An 18042-nucleotide genomic window follows, 5' to 3' on the forward strand; every position below is an offset into this window, starting at 1 on the left:
ATGTGGAGTTTGGGTTCAAGTTTTGGGAGGGCATGCATGCAAAAGGATACTGGGGCCATCTCCTATCTTGTGCTTCCCAACCCCATGCCCTATGCCAGGGCTGGGAAGCTTTGGGCTAGGCCAAATGTGCCCTTCAGGCCTCCGTACTTGTCCCAGGGCACTGGACAGCCAAGACCAGGTTCTGGACTGGATCTAAGTAACAAGTCAGATGGGTTTGGAGGCAGAGGTGTAGTGGCCCAGACCAATTACTATTTCTGCAGTAGTTTTTTTTTTGTCTCCAGCATCCTAGAGCCATCCAATCAGCATGAAAGGGGAGCTTTTTAGCCACTGAGAATGAGTATTGCCACACTTTGTGCTGATAGGAGTCCATCAGCCAGAAATGAAGTGAGCTAACCACTGAGGATTGGCTCCTAGGGTCACTCTGGAGAAGCTCCGTGGGAAAAATCTCAAGGAGGACTTGTACCGAATGCTCCAAAACTAAGCATTTATAGGAACACTGAAAACACAAGGCACTTCAGTTTCAAGAGAATGGCATGCTAGTTGTCATGTACAATGGAAATTCAAGGAAAACACATCTTAAGTCACTCTGAAATAAGACATTGGAGCACTCCAAATCATTTGCCCGTGTACGTGCACAGAAAATCTAGCTGAAAGGCAGCTTTCCACTCCTGGCACAGGGCATGGAGTTGGGAGATCTGTAATGATCATTGCAATGCCTTCCCAGCTATTATTATTGGAGAATTAGAAGATTATTGAGGGGGTATGGATGAGACCATCCTGGAGGGACTCTGCATTTCTGGATTTGCCACTACACTACTGCTTGGAGGAAGCAGAGCCCCACTTGCCCTAATGGACTGGCCACGGGAAGGTCTTCTAAGAGTACAGTGGTGCCCCGCAAGACGAATGCCTCGCAAGACGGAAAACTCACTAGACGAAAGAGTTTTCCGTTTTGGAGGTGCTTCGCAAAACAAATCTCCTATGGGGTTGCTTCGCAAGACAACAATGTCTTGCGAGTTCCTGCTGGTTTTTTCCCCTCCCCCCCTTTTTCTAAGCCGCTAAGCCGCTTATCAGCTGATCCGATCAGCAGATAAGCCGCTAAAAGCCGCTAATAGCGCTAATCCGCTAATCTGTCAATGGCCTTGCTTCGCAAGACGAAAAACCCGCTAGACGAAGAGAATCACAGAACGGATTCTTTTCGTCTTGCGAGGCACCACTGTAGCTCTCCTCCATATCACACTAGAAGAAGAGTAACTCAAAGCAGTCCGAATTCATCACAGGAATTTGCAATCTACAGCAACAGAAGCAAACAAGTGGGATATGGAGCATCATAGCAGCAACACACCTTGGGAACCGGGGAGGGGCAGCAGGGGGTAGCCAACCTCTGCTCCCAGTTTCTGCCTCTGTATATACGGGAAGAGGAAAGGGGAAAGGACAGCGACGTCAGAGAAGAAATGTAGAAAAGACTCACCTTGATTGAACCACTCCTCTAATAACCACAAAAGCAGCCAAAGAAGAAAAAAAGAAACAAAAGTTTTCAAGAGGAAAGTGAGAGGGGGAAACAGACGAACAGTTGCAGGATTTTCACAGAACAGGTTCAAAACCCGAGAGCTACAGGTAAATAGCAACTCTGAATTCCTGAAGAGGGGAAAAACACACACACTTGCCCCCATGGTGTATACCACACTCGTTACTTGCAAAAAAGGAGAGTCCACTTTTCTCTGTTTGATTTTGAGAGCCAGTGTGGTGTAGTGGTTAAGAGCGGTAGATTCGTAATCTGGTGAACTGGGTTCGCTTCCCCGCTCCTCCACATGCAGCTGCTGGGTGACCTTGGGCCAGTCACACTTCTCTGAAGTCTCTCAGCCCCACTCACCTCACAGAGTGTTGGTTGTGGGGGAGGAAGGGAAAGGAGAATGCTAGCCGCTTTGAGACTCCTTCGGGTAGTGATAAAGCAGGATATTAAATCCAAACTCTTCTTCTTCTTCTACAAACATCAAAAAGAGCTTGGGTGGGGTTGAAGTAGGCTAAGCTCCTATGCCAAGGAAAGCCAGCATGGTTCACCCTGGATGTAATTGTGCTACAGTTCCCAACAGCACTAGCAAGTATGACCCAACAATCAGGACTGACAGGAGTTGTGGTGCAGCAAGTTCTGGAGGGCCCCAGCAGCAGAACAAGAACAAATATATCACTAAGTGACTTGAACCCTCTCCTGTCCTCTCCTCTCCGTTTTTGCAGTGAATTGTTTTGTTGAGTCAAAGGAGAGACTTGTGATAGTGGTTAGTGGCCGAGAACTGGAGATTCTGGAGTGGTTGCATGAATGGTGTGTTTGTAAAAAGGTAAAAGGTAAAGATAAAGGACCCCTGGATGGTCAAGTCCAGCCACAGGCAACTATGGGGTTGCGCCACTCATCTCGCTTTCAGGCCAAGGGAGCCGGCGTTTGTCCACAGACAGCTTTCCGGGTCATGTGGCCAGCAGGACTAATCTGCTTCTGGGACACCGTGACGGAAGCCAGAGCGCACAGAAACACCGTTTACCTTCCTGCCACAGCGGTACCTATTTATCTACTTGCACTGGCGTGCTTCCAAACTGCTAGGTTGCCAGGAGCTGGGACAGAGCAACGGGAGCTCACTCCGTCGTGGGGATTTAAACTGCCAATCTTCCGATCGGCAAGCCCAAGAGGCTCAGTGGTTTAGACCACAGCGCCACTGCATTTGTGCATACTGGTGGGTGTGTGAGGTGTGAGAGTAGAATAGGAAGAGTGGTAACGGAATGAGTCATAAGCACTGTACAATTTCAGTAGATGTAAGGCAGAATTTGGGGGTGACGTGTAGCGTTTCGTGAGCCACAGTGTGCTTTGCCAAGACGGAGGCTGAAGCAGGAAGGGATCCGTGACTCTAAAGACGTTTCAAAATGCTCTGCTCTGTTGTCAGTTTTTAGGAATGTATAGTTTCGATCACAGTTTTATTTAATATTCCGATGCATTGCATTCTATCCTAGTTTCTCAGTTCCGTTGTTGTATATATTTTATTTTGCTATTCTGCAGCCTGCTTAATGGGACTGCCTAAAGTGTATATCGATAAATTAAATAAAGAAATCAAATCATAAACCTAGTGCTATTTTGGATACAACTCTAGGCTCTGTGTGAGCTCCCAAGTGCAATCTGCTGCTTCTGATCCTGTATTCCTGCCTTCAAATCTTCTCCAGCAGCTTCCCTCTCACCCTTTAACACAACTGTGCTCAAAGGTACAGACACACTCAGGGCCAATATACTCTCACACAACAGAAACAGAGTCAGTGGGTTAAAAGGCCCATGGATCAGTGATACGAAACAGCTGTTTACAAAGGTCAGGGTGACGAAGGGATGGAAATGCCTGGGTGTTACATACCAATGGATCTTTATTGTATAACATTCTTAACATTCGGTAGCCACCAGGCCTGTTCAGCACAGATTAGGTTAAAAGCTTGTGACGTACCAGAGACTGACCCTGATTTAGATGTGTAATGCAAACCACACCTCCCATTGTGTCTTTTCTCTTTCATTTAATATGTTGGGCCAACCTGGTCCAACAGGTGTGCAGAGATGCCTGAGTGTTGGGTTACTGGGGCTTGCATGAGCCTCACTCCCCAGCCTCTAGTTCATCATCTTCTATGCCATTATTCATTAAACCGCCCATATCATAATGCTGTTACGCTAATCTATGGCCGAACACACTCGGAATACAGGATACAGGTCTTGTCACCTTGCTTCCAAACAGTTACTGAAGGAAAGGTTCAGAAAAGGAAAACCAAGATGATCAAGGGATTGGGGCCACTCCCTTAGGAGGAAAGATTCTGATACCTGGGACTTTTTAGTTTAGAAAAAAGGCAAGTAAGCAGGGGCACGACAGAGGTGAATAAAATTCAAGGGTTGTCCCATGAAGCTGACTGTTGGAAGGTTCAGAAGAAAGAGACAGAAGTGCCTCTTCAAACAGGGCAGGCCAAGGGGCAGCTACACACACACACACACACACACACACACACACACACCAGGATCCAAGTGCAAAAGGCTGGCCCTTGGACAAGCTGGGTTGTATGATGTGAACACAAGCATTTTGCTTCTGGCTTTCAGTTATGGCTGGTAGGGCACTGGTAGGGCAGGAGGCAAGGAGGCGAACAGCAGGTGGCGCCAGAGCCAAGGAGAGGCTGAGCCAATCAATTCTCGTTTTGCACACGGCCTCTTCCCTGCTGAGTTCTGAAAGGGCAACATTGAGAAGGAAGGAGGAGGAAGAAGATGGCAAATAAGTGCCCCTCCTTGACTCATAAACAAGAAGGCAGGTGGGATTGGAGAAATCAATTGGTGGGGATGTGCCCTGTTTGCCCCAATGGAGCAGACTCCATTGCTTTAGGGTTACGGCAACACAAACCTTTGGCCTTCTTCCCTCCAAAGCAGCCCGCGTCGTCCTTCTTCTTCTTCTGAGTTCCTCCCAGGCCTCCAAGTTGATTTGCTTCTAGCTCCTGGAATTTGTCAGCTCCCGGGACTTCTTTGTGGACGTGGTAAGAGAGGTTCCTCATGATGCACACACAGTTCTCCACAGACTGCGGCAAGGTGGATGCCCAAAAAGGGGGGAGGAAGGAAAAACCATCACTGGTAAGCAATTATCTTACACCACTGAAGATGCGAAAAACAAGCAGACATAGGAAATTGCTTAAACCAGGTGAGACTATTTGCTCAGTATGGCATACGCCAGCCGTTGTCCAACCTGGTGCCTTCGAGGATTTTGGACTGCAATTCCCATCAGCCACAGCAAATGTGGAAGGGGCTGGTGGGAGTTGTAGTCCAAAACATCTATAGGGCACCGGGTTGTAGAGGGCTGTGCCAGCATGACACAGTCAGTGGCTCTCAGGGAGAAATGGAGCCATTCCCATCCTTTAAAGCCCTAAACGGCCTTGGTCCAGTATACCTGAAGGAGCGTCTCCACCCCCATCGTTCTGCCCAGACGCTGAGGTCCAGCGCTGAGGGCCTTCTGGCGGTTCCCTCATTGCGAGAAGCAAAGCTACAGGGAACCAGGCAGAGGGCCTTCTCAGTAGTGGCGCCCGCCCTGTGGAACGCCCTCCCATCAGATGTCAAAGCGATAAACAACTACCTGACATTCAGAAGACATCTTAAGGCAGCCCTGTTCAGGGAAGTTTTTAATGTGTGATATTTTAGTGTATTTTTGGTCTCTGTGGAAGCCGCCCAGAGTGGCTGGGGAAACCCAACCAGATGGGCGGGATACAAATAACAAATTATTATTATTATTATTATTATTATTATTATTATTATTATTATATCTTTTTTCCTTTTTCTTTTTTGCAGGGGTGCCGTAAAATGAACCCGGGACCTTCTGTGTGAAAAACAGCTTGACTACAACCGAGTTCTGTTCCTTCCCCTAATGAACAAAACCTCATCAAGGGAAGTCACTTGCAATTTTTTAAGCACCCTTTCCCCCCCTCCCTTTTGCTGCAGCTCAGTGATGGAAAACACACATTTTATGAAAGAGGTTCAGTCTGCAGCTAATGAGTCTCTCGGGAGGCAGAAAGGCCACTGCCTCAGCCTCCAGAGCGGGGTCATTCATCAGGGGCTTGGCAGGAGTCGAGGAAGAACAAAAAGAGCATCAAAATCCCATGGGGTACCCCCCCAACCCGGAAACGGGCCCCTCCACCCACCCGCCCCACGCAACCAAATCTCCGCTGAATGCCCTAGCTGGGAAAAAGAGAGACTCAGCATGTTATGAGTCTTGTTCCTTTGGCACAGAGGCCAATGACCAACAACAGTGGGGTTGGGACTGTGGCACAACATCTGCTTTGCATGCAGGTGGTCCCAGCCTCAGCCTGCATAGTTCCGTTGGTTAGAGTATGGTGCAGATAATGCCAAGGTTGCAAGTTCAATCCCCGCATGGGGCAGCTGCATATTTCTGCATTGCAGGGGTGGGGTTGGGCCAGGGTCTCGTACAATTCTATGGTTCTGTGATTCTAATTCCCCCAGCATTGCTCAGCAGGGCTGGGAAAGGCTTCTGTATGATACTGCGGAAAGCGAGGGGTGGGGTAGGTACAAGCAGTGCCAGATTTATGTATAAGCTAAACAAGCTATAGCTTAGGGCCCCACTCTCTTGGCGAGAGGGGCCCCCCAAAAAAATCCAAAGGGAAAAAACCTGGATGTACATTTCCAAAATATAAGATAAAAAACAAATAAAATAAAACCTACATACAGCAACAGTGTTTTGTGGTGTGTAGGCTCCTATGAGTAAGTAATGGGCCCTGCCTGCTAGCCTGCTCCCTAAAATATCACTGGTTTGCACATTTCTATATATAGGGTACCAACATTCTATGTTTTGGTTGCATGGCAACATGTGCAAATGGCTTTAGATATCTATTAGGTCCTTAAATGACCATATCACATATATTCGGACACGGAGCAATGGATCCAAACTACAAGAAAGAAGATTCCACCTAAACATTAGGAAGAACTTCCTGACAGTAAGAGCTGTTCGACAGTGGAATTTGCTGCCAAGGAGTGTGGTGGAGTCTCCTACTTTGGAGGTCTTTAAGCAGAGGCTTGACAACCATACGTCAGGAGTGCTCTGATGGTGTTTCCTGCTTGGCAGGGGGTTGGACTCGATGGCCCTTGTGGTCTCTTCCAACTATGATTCTATGATTCTATGAATCACAGAATCACAGAATTGTAGTGCTGGAAGGGACCTCAAGGGCTGTTTAGTCTATCCCCCTGCAATGCAGGAACGCCAGCTCAAGAATCCGTGACAGATGGCCCTCTAACCTCTGCTTAGAGAACCCACCACCTTCCAATATAGCCTGTTCCGCCGTCAAACAGGCTCTTGATGTCAGAAATCTCTTCCTAATGTTTACTCAGAATCTCCTTTCTTGTGATTTGAATCTACTGGATCTATTGGATCAGGTATAGTAGAGAATGGTTTTTCAGGAAGATGGCCGCCGATCTGTGAGGCAGGGTGAGGCAGCTGCTCTCACCATTTTATAGTTTTATGGTCCTTTTATTGTTTTACTTTATTGTTTTACTGCCCTATTTTATCAATTCATGGTTTTACTTCCTTGCTATCTCGGACGCCTTCCCACTGAGCTAGGAGGGCGACACGGCCCAGAAAGGCGCCGCTGACGCCGCCGTGGCCTCCACCACGGCAAAGGAGCTCAGCAAATTGGTCTCAGTTACCTGCCTACCTTGGAAGTAGCCCCGCGGAGAACCCTCCTGCAACACCCGACGGAGCCAATGAACCGAGGTGAGATTTTTACCAACTCGACCTTCACAAGATAAATAATGGTGACGACCAGGAGTGGCTGTGGAACGCCAGGCTTTTATCGGAGTGATCTAAGACCTCTCTCTAAAAGAGCTACCCTAAAGGGAGCTCAAACAAAAAGCACTCGGCCCTTTAAGAATAGGGGTAAAGTCAAGCCGAGTGAGAACCGGCAGGATCGGGTCCTACCCTATGGAGCAGGAAAGGGTAGAAGCAGGGGGAAGCTGATCGCCAGCATACACCCTGGACTGGTTGTTGTAGTAGTAGTAGTAGTAGTAGTAGTAGTAGTAGTAATATTTATACGCCAGCCACTCTGGGTGGCTCCCAACAGAATATTAAAACACAATAAAACATCACACATTAAAAACTTCCCCAAACAGGGCTGCTTTCAGATGTCTTCTAAAAGTCAGATAGCTTTTTATTTCCTTGACATCGGATGGGAGGGCGTTCCACAGGGCGGGCGCCACCACCGAGAAGGCCTCTGCCTGGTTCCCTGTAACCTCACTTATCACAGTGAGGGAACCTCCAGAAGGCCCTCGGAGCTGGACCTCAGTGTCAGGGCTGAACGATGGGGATGGAGACGCTCCTTCAATATGGAGGAAGCCAGTATGTGGGGGCTGGCTGCAGGCAGACAAAGCTAGGTGGGTCAATGCCCCGATTCCTCTTAATGGACCAGCTTGCACTGAGATAAATGCTTTCCTGTAGCAGGCCTGGCTGCCTTTAAGCATCTGTGAACACAAGCATCTTTCAAGCCAGCAGATGTTCCCAGCTAGACCTCGCCCCCTCGCCTTCAATGCATCCTGTATTTCCCCCACATCAAGAAACCCACATTTGCTTAAGCCACAGTGAGTGTCTATTCACACCAGCACCAGACAGCAGAATCACCTTGTTATCCGTGTCTTTCTTGCCCACCGCAGACTGCAGGGCATGAAGGAGGGCGTCTACCAAGCCGTCGCATTCCCGGAGCCTCCTGCGCGCTTCCGCTCCATCCGAACTGACGTTCCTGCAAACGAGAGGTAGGCAAACGTTACAAGCCATAATCTCCACATGGCAAAATTAAGCTGAGCCCTCCTGCATCAATTACAGACATTAAGAACCTAATGATCTTGAATTAACCAAGACGCACACAAAAGATCATCTTGCGAACCAACAGGGAACCACAGCTTCTGTATTGCATGAAAAGCAGAGCTTCAGCTTGCAGCTCTGCGACACACCCAGGAGCTCTTGGCAGGGCTGGCCCACCCGTTGGACAAGGTGAGGAAACTGCCTTGGGCAGCAGAAACCACAGGGGTAGCAGATCCGGCCTCCGGGTGTAGATCTTCACTCCCTCCTTCTCCCTGACGTGTATCTTTATTACTCCCCTTCTCAAAGAAAACCCAAGAGAGAATCTTGAACTGAATGTTAGTGGTGGTTCGGTAAAAGTGACTCGCTGACTTGAGCAAGCTAAATCTAAGAGTAACCCCAGGAAGCTTTCGGGTTTGTTTTCTTTTCGGCTGCATTTTAAATGGGAGTATATATTTAATCCATGTTTTATGTCTCTGCCAACAAGCATTTTCTTGTATTTGCATTGGCCTGTGGCTGAGAGCCATGAATATTTATTGGATAAGACGCAGTTTCCTATGTTCTCTCCCTGTAAAATTCCAGAGTTCCCTACCTGTCAAAATAAGTATAATAGCAAAAGTGTTTAACAGGTGGTTGTTAAAATGTTAAAGGCAAAAGACCCTCTATATAAGGGATGCGGGTGGCGCTGTGGGATAAACCACAGAGCCTAGGACTTGCTGATCAGAAGGTCAGCGGTTCGAATCCCCGCAATGGGGTGAGCTCCGGTTGCTCCTGTCCCTGCTCCTGCCAACCTAGCAGTTCGAAAGCATCAAGTGCAAGTAGATAAATAGGTACCACTCTGGCGGAAAGGTAAACGGCGTTTCCCTGCGCTGCTCTGGTTCGCCAGAAGCGGCTTAGTCATGCTGGCCACATGACCCAGAAGCTGTACACTGGCTCCCTCGGCCAATAAAGCAAGATGAGCGCCACAACCCCAGAGTCGGCCACGACTGGACCTAATGGTCAGGGGTCCCATTACCCTTTTACTACCCTCTATATATTGGCACAGCCTTCCCTAGCAGGTGACCTTCAGGTTGGAATACAATGCCTATCGGCCGGAAGCACCAACACTTTGCTAGCTGTGCTAGATAGAAGTTGTAGTCCAAACTGTCTGGATGGCACCAGGTTGGGAACAAATACGTTAGCAGATAACCTTTTTTCAAAAGAAAATGAATCTATAGTTTCAAAAAAGGAATCTATAGTTTGGATTATAAACCATAGCCTGAAATAGATGGTGGAAATCCATCATCAATAATAAACAGAAATCCACCACATAGTGAAGCACACTTATGTACCATTGAGTCCAAGCAGGCATAAGCAAACTCCGGCCCTCCAGATGCTTTGGGACTACAATTCCCATCATCCCTAGCTAACAGGACCAGTGGTCAGGGATGATGGGAATTGTAGTCCCAAACATCTGGAGGGCCGGAGTTTTCCTATGCCTGGTCTAACGGGGATGGTGGAATGCACCACATTCAATTTCACATTTTTCCACAGTAAAATCTGGAGGAGGAGGAGGAGGAGGAGGAGGAGGAGGAGGAGGAGAAGTGTGTGTTTTCTAGAAACATCTGGATGGCCCTTGATCAAAACTGCACAGTGAAGCCAGCAGCTAAGGTTAAATTTTAGGCAGCCTAACCCAATGGTAGGAAGCATTTGGTTTGTGGGATTTTGAGTGTGTCCCCAATCTTTAAAGCCGCTAGTCCTCATGGTTGAAAAAATACATTTGAGACTGAGAATGCAAAAGCAGTAAAAGGGAGATGAGGAAGCTGGCGAAGGGAAGGGAGGAACAATGAGTGGAAGTGATGTAATTCCTGGGTCAATGGAGGCGGTGTTTGAAGCACAACAGCCCAGCCCATCCTCTTTCTATTTGGCCAGGTATCATCTCCACACACCAGCTGATTCTCTGGAATGATATTTGATACAGATGTGTCATGGCTGGCATAACAACAGGTTGTGTGCTGTTCTGCCTGGAATCTGCATCCTGCCAAGTAGTTCAGTCTGCTTCTGTATTGCCCGTCAAGACCCTGAGCCCTCCCCCATTTGTTGAATAATAAGACACATGGACACCAGTATTTTAGGTTAATGGGATAATTAAGGCCACAACTTCATTGGTTACAGAATGTGAGTGGTATTGGCTTAGGCACTGGAACTGAACTGACTCTATCTGACTCCTGCTCCCCATGTATGTAGTCCAGTAAGGGTCAACCACTGGTAGGGGGAGCCCTGTACATCAACTGAGAGCTCCCCTGGGGCCCCCGATGGGGTCGTGGCATGGCCCTAGCCCATCCCTGGACTTCGGACGAGATCCACACCCTCGGATCCCTTTAACAGAATACCCTTAAAAAGGGGCAGGTGATGGCCACAACCTCCCTTCCCATAAACCAGGTTTTACCAATGCCTAACCGGCAAACCTTAAAGATGTGACAATTGCTACCAGGCAGGTGAAAACCACATGGCTGGTGCCAATTTGCCAAGGCCACTTCCGAGCTAGAGAGGAGGTGGAGCTGCGGGCTACATGCTCCCTCCACGTGCGCAGGGGCTGGCCCTCAGCCTCCGTGCGATTGTGGGAATCCCCTGGCCAGCCAATTGGCTGGCTTGGGGGGAGTGGCCTGGGCTTTTTAGCCCCAGCACGGCTGGGGATCTCCCTCTTTTGCCACTGCAGCTTTCCGGTTTCCCACCCTCCCGCCCTTTAAGGTTTTCCTTTGACCTTGCTATGGACCTCGGTTGGTCGCTGTTAAGGGGTCTGGTAGGAATTTTTTCCACTTGGCAAATTGGCACCAGCCACTTGGTTTTTCGCTTATCTCGTAGCAAATCGTCACAACTTCCTCGGATTGGTGGTTAGGCACTGGTATGGGTATTGTTATGTAGATGAAGGGGGGGGAAGGAAGCACCATCACCTCCCCCGCATACTGAAGGGTAGTCTGGTAAAGGATTCCGGGGGGCGTGGCCCTGACCGAAGCCTATGGAGGTGAGGGCCTAAGACACGCCCCCAAGCGTTGATTCCAGAGGAGTTCGTAGTTGATGTGCATCAGCAGGACTCCCCCTACTGGTGGTTTACCCTTCCTGGACTTCAAGCAAACAGGCTGAAGCTGGATAGTCTTAGAACCAATGCCTAAGCCAATACCGCTCATCACCTGTAACCAATAAAGTGGTGGCCAATTTTTGCCCATTAACCTAAAATAACTGTGTCATGTGTCATTATTTCCACCGGGGGGAGGCGGGAACTCGCCACGCAAGTGAAAAAATTCCTACCTGGCCCCCTCAACAGGCGACCAACCGTAGTCCGTAGCAGGGCCAAGATGGCAAACACATGAAAATAGGGTGGGAGGGCAGGAGATCCAATGAAGCAGAAACAAGAAGGGAGAACCTCTGGCCATGCGGCTGTTTCAATACTGCAAGCCATGCCCCCCAGTCAACTGGATTGGTCAGCCAGGGGCGTGATGCGGCTGGGACTCCCTGTGATGCGGGCGGCATTGCCACGCCCCCTGCTGAACACGAGGAGAGCACATGGCCTGCCTGCAACACCGCCCCCCCCCCGGGAAGGGGAGCGGCCCTCTCAGAAGCCAACTGCACAACTGAACATCAGCTCCTGTGCAACTTTAAGGTTCTGCCGACTTGTTTGAGAAAGCTGGGGCAGGGTGGTGTGTGTGTGTGTGTGTGTGTGTGTGTGTGTGTGTGTGAAGAGCCTTGTTTCCATTTATTTTTAACACATCTTCAGGGAGCTCCCTGGTTCCTGTGCCAAACAACACAGAGACTGATATGGAAATGTCTTCTAGATATGTAGATCAAAGGAAATAAACCGCAGCGCTGCTTTATATTTCTCTTTAATCTTCCGGCACGGCATGTAGAAAGTCACACTGTGCCGCACAAGGGCCTTAGTGAGCGCTGGAAGATTCCTGAAAAGATCAGGAGGGACATGCTGTTACATCTAGGGCCGGGGTATGTGCTTGCAACCTCACTTTTGGAGTGCCAATCCTCAAAAACAGAACCACAAGATGGAGATATCAGCCGCCGAGCAGCCATATCCCAGGGCCAACCTCTTCCGTACTTCTGACAAGTGAAATCCAAAGTTTGTTTGGAGCAAACTCCACACAACTGATCCAGCCTCACTCAGTGTCGGGGGACTACAAATCCCATCATCCCTCATCATGAAATAGCCATGCAGACTGGGGCTGGCTAGCCCTGCTCTAGCTTATTCCCACATTTTCCGGGAGCGAATGCCACAGTTGAAAAACGCACTGCATAAAGACGTACTTCCTTCAACGCTCAATTTCAGTGGACGATCCTGCGCTCTAAACCAGGCATAGGCAAACTCTGGCCCTCCAAATGTTTGGGACTACAATTCCCATCACCCCTGATCCTGTTAGCTAGGGATGATGGGAATTGTAGTTCCAAACATCTGGAGAGCCAGAGTTTGCCTATGAGCAGTCTTTTGTCCAAGTCCTTCACACCAACCAAGCCAGTCCAACTTACAACAACATTAACAGTGCACAGATTCCTGGTGAATAAAGGGTGTTGGGCCACAATGGTTAACTCACAGTCTCAGCTAGCCATTTCTAATCGAGTGGAGTGCATTTAAAAACAACAACAACGACTATGTACTATCTAACATGGCACTCTCCAGATGTTGTCAGACTCCAACTCCCATCAGTCCCAGCCAGCATGGCCAATGGTCAAGGATGATGGGAGTTGTAGTCCAACAACTTTTGAAGGAAGCTGTGCTGGCTACCAGAGAGCTACACTAAAATAGGGAACCAGGCCAAGCCATCAATTTAAAAAAAGTTGAGCCCTTTATGAAATGGAAATTAGGGACCCGAATACTCTGACGACACCTTGAAGCTATTGCAGTAATAACAGTTGGAGATCCACCTTCAAGTACCATTAAGTAAAAACAGGAGGGTTTTTTTTGTTTTTTTTTTAGTTAAAGCTCAGAGGGCGACACCACTGCAATGAAAATGAACCACCTGGAGCAACATGTAATTTTTTTTTATTAAAAAAATAAAACCCTTTTATTATACATTTTAATTCTCTTTCATTCTGAAGCGCCCTTCATTTAAGGGAAACTGGGCAGAATTTTAATGAAGAAATGATCAGATTATTTCCCAAAGACAATTCCTGCCTCGCCAATTTCCTGCCACCTATTCCGAACAGAATTTTAAGTGGCTCATTTAGGGCAACTACACTTCTAACAGTGTCCATTTTGCAGGTATATTAATGCTCCGAGAATGCAAAGATGACACTGTCCTTTTTATTTTCTTACATTAGTAAGCATTAGCATTAATGTACTTTCTGATTGGATGACAAGGAAGAACACAGAGATCAGACTAGCAAAATTTGGCAACGATGCACCGCTCACATCTTATGCCGGACACAAACAGACTTTGCCCAGAGTTGGAGTGGATGGTGCAAGCAGTAATCTAAGTTGATCCATTTTATTCGGGGATGAAGAAAGGTTGTAGGGCATAGGACTTTTCAGTTTAGAGAACAGGCAAGCACGAGACAACATGATTTGTTGTTGTTTAGTTGTTCAGTCGTGTCCGACTCTTCGTGACCCCATGGACCAGAGCACGCCAGGCACTCCTGTCTTCCACTGCCTCCCGCAGTTTGGTCAAACTCATGTTAGTAGCTTCGAGAACACTGTCCAACCATCTCGTCCTCCATCGTCCCCTTCTCCTTGTGCCCTCCATCTTTCCCAACATCAGGGTCTTTTCCAGGGAGTCTTCTCTTCTCATGAGGAGGCCAAAGTATTGGAGCCTCAGCTTCAGGAGCTGTCCTTTCAGTGAGCACTCAGGGCTGATTTCCTTCAGAATGGAGAGGTTTGATCTTCTTGCAGTCCATGGGACTCTCAAGAGTCTCCTCCAGTACCATAATTCAAAAGCATCAATTCTTCAGCGATCAGCCTTCTTTATGGTCCAGCTCTCACTTCCATACATCACTACTGGGAAAACCATAGCTTTAACTATACAGACCTTTGTTGGCAAGGTGATGTCTCTGCTTTTTAAGATGCTGTCTAGGTTTGTCATCGTTTTTCTCCCAAGCAGGTGTCTTTTAATTTCGTGGGTGCTGTCACCATCTGCAGTGATCATGGAACCCAAGAAAGTAAAATCTCTCACTGCCTCCATTTCTTCCCCTTCTATTTGCCAGGAGGTGATGGGACCAGTAGCCATGATCTTTTTTTTTTTTAATGTTGAGCTTCAGACCATATTTTGCACCCTCCTCTTTTACCCTCATTAAGAGGTTCTTTAATTCCTCCTCACTTTCTGTCATCAAAGTTGCATCATCTGCATATCTGAGGTTGTTATTTCTTCCGGCAATCTTAATTCCAGCTTGGGATTCATCCAGTCCAGCCTTTCGCATGATGAATTCTTCATATAAGTGAAATAAGCAGGGAGACAATATACAGCCTTGTCATACTCCTTTCCTAATTTTGAACCAATCAGTTGTTCCATATCCAGTCTATTCTAACTGTAGCTTCTTGTCCCACATAGAGATTTCTCAAGAGACAGATGAGGTGATCAGGCACTCTCATTTCTTTAAGAACTTGCCATAGTTTGCTGTGGTTGACACAGTCAAAGGCTTTTGCATAGTCAATGAAGCAGAAGTAGATGTCTTTCTGGAACTCTCTAGCTTTCTCCATAATCCAGCGCATGTTTGCAATTTGGTATCTGGTTCCTCTGCCCCTTCGAAATCCAGCTTGCACACCTGGGAGTTCTCGGTCCACATACTGCTTAAGCCTGCTTTGTAGAATTTTAAGCATAACTTTGCTAGCGTGTGAAATGAGTGCAATTGTGATAGAACTGTATAAAATTCTGCATGGCATAGTGAGAGTGGGTAGATAAAAGCTTCTCTCCCTCTCTCATAACATTAGAACCCCTGGGCATCCAATGAATATGAATATTGGGAGATTCAGGACCAACAAAAGAAAGCACTTGCTCATGCAGCACATAAACTATGGAACTCTCTGCCACAAGAGGCAGTGATGGCCATTTACTAGGGTGGCTTTAAAATAGGATTGGGCAAATTCATGGAGCAGAAGGAGACCACAGGAGAGGAGAGTGGTCTTGTACTCATGTCCTGCTTCCAAGTTTCCTTCTGGTTTGCCATTGCTCCAATTCCCAAAGGCCTTTATTGTGTTCTTCTTGGGGGAGATATTAGATCCAGTTTGCATTTTAAGTCTAATCCACCTCATTTGCCCTTTCTGAAATGATACGTGAACCAAAAGACAGCAGTCGTTTCGAAATTCACACTTCTAAGAGTTTCGCAGGGGAGTTCTCCAGCAACATCACGTGGACAAAAGTGAGTATAACCAGAGTAATGTTACGGAAAAGGAGCAATGCGGCAGCGAGCTGCAGCTGGCAGGAAAGCAAAACATGATGGGAATGTGGGACTGTACCGTGGGAACAAAGGAACAGTCTATTCACAGTGCTGAGCACCGGAATTAGCTCAGAGTGTAATTTGACCTGTACAGGAAGTACAGGAGGTGGAGTTTGTCTCTCGGCTGTTGGAGTTTGAAGAGAGCAGACGCGTTTCTCTGTAATGCTGCAAAGACAGAAATAAAGGCATGTAAATACATTTCTGTCTATCTCTTTCCCCTCCCTGGGGGGAGCAGGGAGCAGGGAAGAGTGGTGTGTTCTTCTCACGTTTGAGGAGGATCGCTGATCGTGACCTAGCCTGAATCCTGCTCTGGAATGCAGACAGGGAGGTCAACCGAGATTCAAGCCGGGTGCCTGGAGAGTGGCCAGTTTCTCCTGATAAGGCTTGAATTCCCAACAAGTAACACTTGCATGCATGTGAAAAATAACATGCAAGAAAGCACCATACTAGAAAGCATGGTTTTCAAAACTACGTACACCAGGAGAAATTTGCACTAAAGCACCAGCGAATTTTCGCGAGCATGTTTTCAATAAATAAATAATTGCAAGCTGATGTGGAAATGTAGAGAGCAGAAACTAAGATGGGAAAAATTAGAAAGTGCAACTGAGAGACCTGACCATTCCTAGACTCAAAACATGGTACAACTTGCGGATAGCGTCTCGCTTACTTGATTTTGGGAAGGCAGAATGAGGGCTGGGGAAGGGGGCATCACATTTTGGCCTTGATCCCCAGCCTGCTCACCAAGGCAGTGTGCAGCCTGTGGGTTCTCCGTCAAAGTATTCTCATGGCCCATTTTGTGTGGAAATTTGGCCTGCCCTGTGCTAGAGCACCTTGGTGTAGAAGAGAATTCTTCATTGCAGAAATATTGTAAAATTTTTGAATGTTGAGGACATTGAAATGAATCGCAGGGGCTTTAGCAACAAAGCAAAATGTAAGATTGGATTAATAACAGATAAATTAATAGGATATGAATTTGCTGAATTAATTTCTAAAAGGGATACAAGAACAGGAGACGTGAGGAAGTCGGGAAAATAAGTTAATTGAAGATGAGAAATTAAGAAAGAGGGAATTTTTGTTTTTTGTTATTATATGTGTTTTTATCTCTTTTTTCTTTTTCTTTTGATGTGTTCAATGTTTGTATTTTTGTATTGTATTGTTTTTTGTGATTTTGTATTTTCTTTGTCTTGGTATATTTTCTTGAATGCTTTTCTATTGTGAAAATTTAATAAAATATTTATAAAAAAGAAGAAGAGAATTCTTCAGTTTAGGAGCTGCCACAGATAAGGTCCTCTCCTGGGCAGCTGTTCATCACACTTCTGAGGGTGGCAGAACTATCAACAGTGCCCCTCTGCAGCTCTTAACACTCAAGGAGGTCAGTTGAGATTGTATAAGAACTAGCTATTCTTACACACACACTCCATAACTGCTTATCCAAATTGCATCTGGTGCTAGATGAATTTGATTTCACGTAAACTATTTGTGGAATAAGTAAAACCAGATCCATTGTGAGATTAAACGTTCTCTGAAGGATTTTTGAGGTTAAATTTTTTCAAAGAGGGATTATGATCAGTTTACTAAAACAGCTGCTTCAGAGGCCATTTCTATGCAGGATATGCTACCAGAAAGTAAATGGATGCGTCACTCAGAATGGAAAGAGCCTTTTGCAATATGTCAGAAGCAGAGGACAGTGGTGTGGTGTGGCGAGAAAAAGCTCCAAAGCTCAGGAGGTGATATTTGGTATGGTAGCAGTACAGAAGAATGTCCCTGTTTTCAAGTGCACCGCTCCAAAGCCTAAGCCCAACACCATGGGCTTATTCGAAAGACTGAGGGCACAAGAAGAAGGGGACGACAGAGGATGAGATGGTTGGACAGTGTTCTTGAAGCTACAAACATAAGTCTGACCAAACTGCGGGAGGCAGTGGAAGACAGGAGTGCCTGGCGTGCTCTGGTCCATGGGGTCACGAAGAGTCAGACACGACTAAACAACTAAACAACAACAATGGGCTTATTCAGATGTTACACTCAACAGAGCATCTCAAAAAACCTGTTTATGTGAAAGCATGTACACTTGTTGATTTGCACAGCTCAGCTACAGTGTACATCCTCGCGGAACGCTACACACAAGCAATTGTACGAGTGCACAGCTGTATTGTATTTTTAAAGGTAACGGTAAAGGTACCCCTGCCCGTACGGGCCAGTCTTGACAGACTCTAGGGTTGTGCGCTCATCTCACTCTATAGGCCGGGAACCAGCGCTGTCCGCAGACACTTCCGGGTCACGTGGCCAGCGT

The 18042-nt window shown here is 47.2% G+C and overlaps 1 protein-coding gene and 1 long non-coding RNA gene across 14 annotated transcripts in view; one reads left to right on the top strand and one right to left on the bottom strand.

Annotated features, from left to right (window-relative positions):
• LOC309521177 overlaps nucleotides 1–18042 on the top strand; it is a 325245-nt gene that overhangs the window by 94265 nt on the left and 212938 nt on the right. The window lies entirely within an intron of this gene.
• The window catches only part of ARVCF (ARVCF delta catenin family member), a 605652-nt gene that overhangs the window by 82727 nt on the left and 504883 nt on the right, over nucleotides 1–18042 (bottom strand). For 10 of the 13 annotated variants that reach the window (XM_082203073.1, XM_082203066.1, XM_082203061.1 and 7 more), the window contains 3 exons: nucleotides 8166–8283; nucleotides 4401–4572; nucleotides 1469–1486 (listed from right to left, as the gene is read on the bottom strand). In XM_082203073.1, coding sequence (XP_082059199.1) covers nucleotides 1469–1486; nucleotides 4401–4572; nucleotides 8166–8283 — 308 coding nt within the window. The remainder of the gene's footprint in view (nucleotides 1–1468; nucleotides 1487–4400; nucleotides 4573–8165; nucleotides 8284–18042) is intronic. The other 3 variants (XM_082203070.1, XM_082203071.1, XM_082203072.1) reach the window with 1 other exon arrangement.

The sequence above is a fragment of the Podarcis vaucheri genome (genome assembly GCF_965113315.1).
Source record: "Podarcis vaucheri genome assembly, chromosome: 16".
In the NCBI taxonomy this organism is placed as follows: domain Eukaryota; kingdom Metazoa; phylum Chordata; class Lepidosauria; order Squamata; family Lacertidae; genus Podarcis; species Podarcis vaucheri.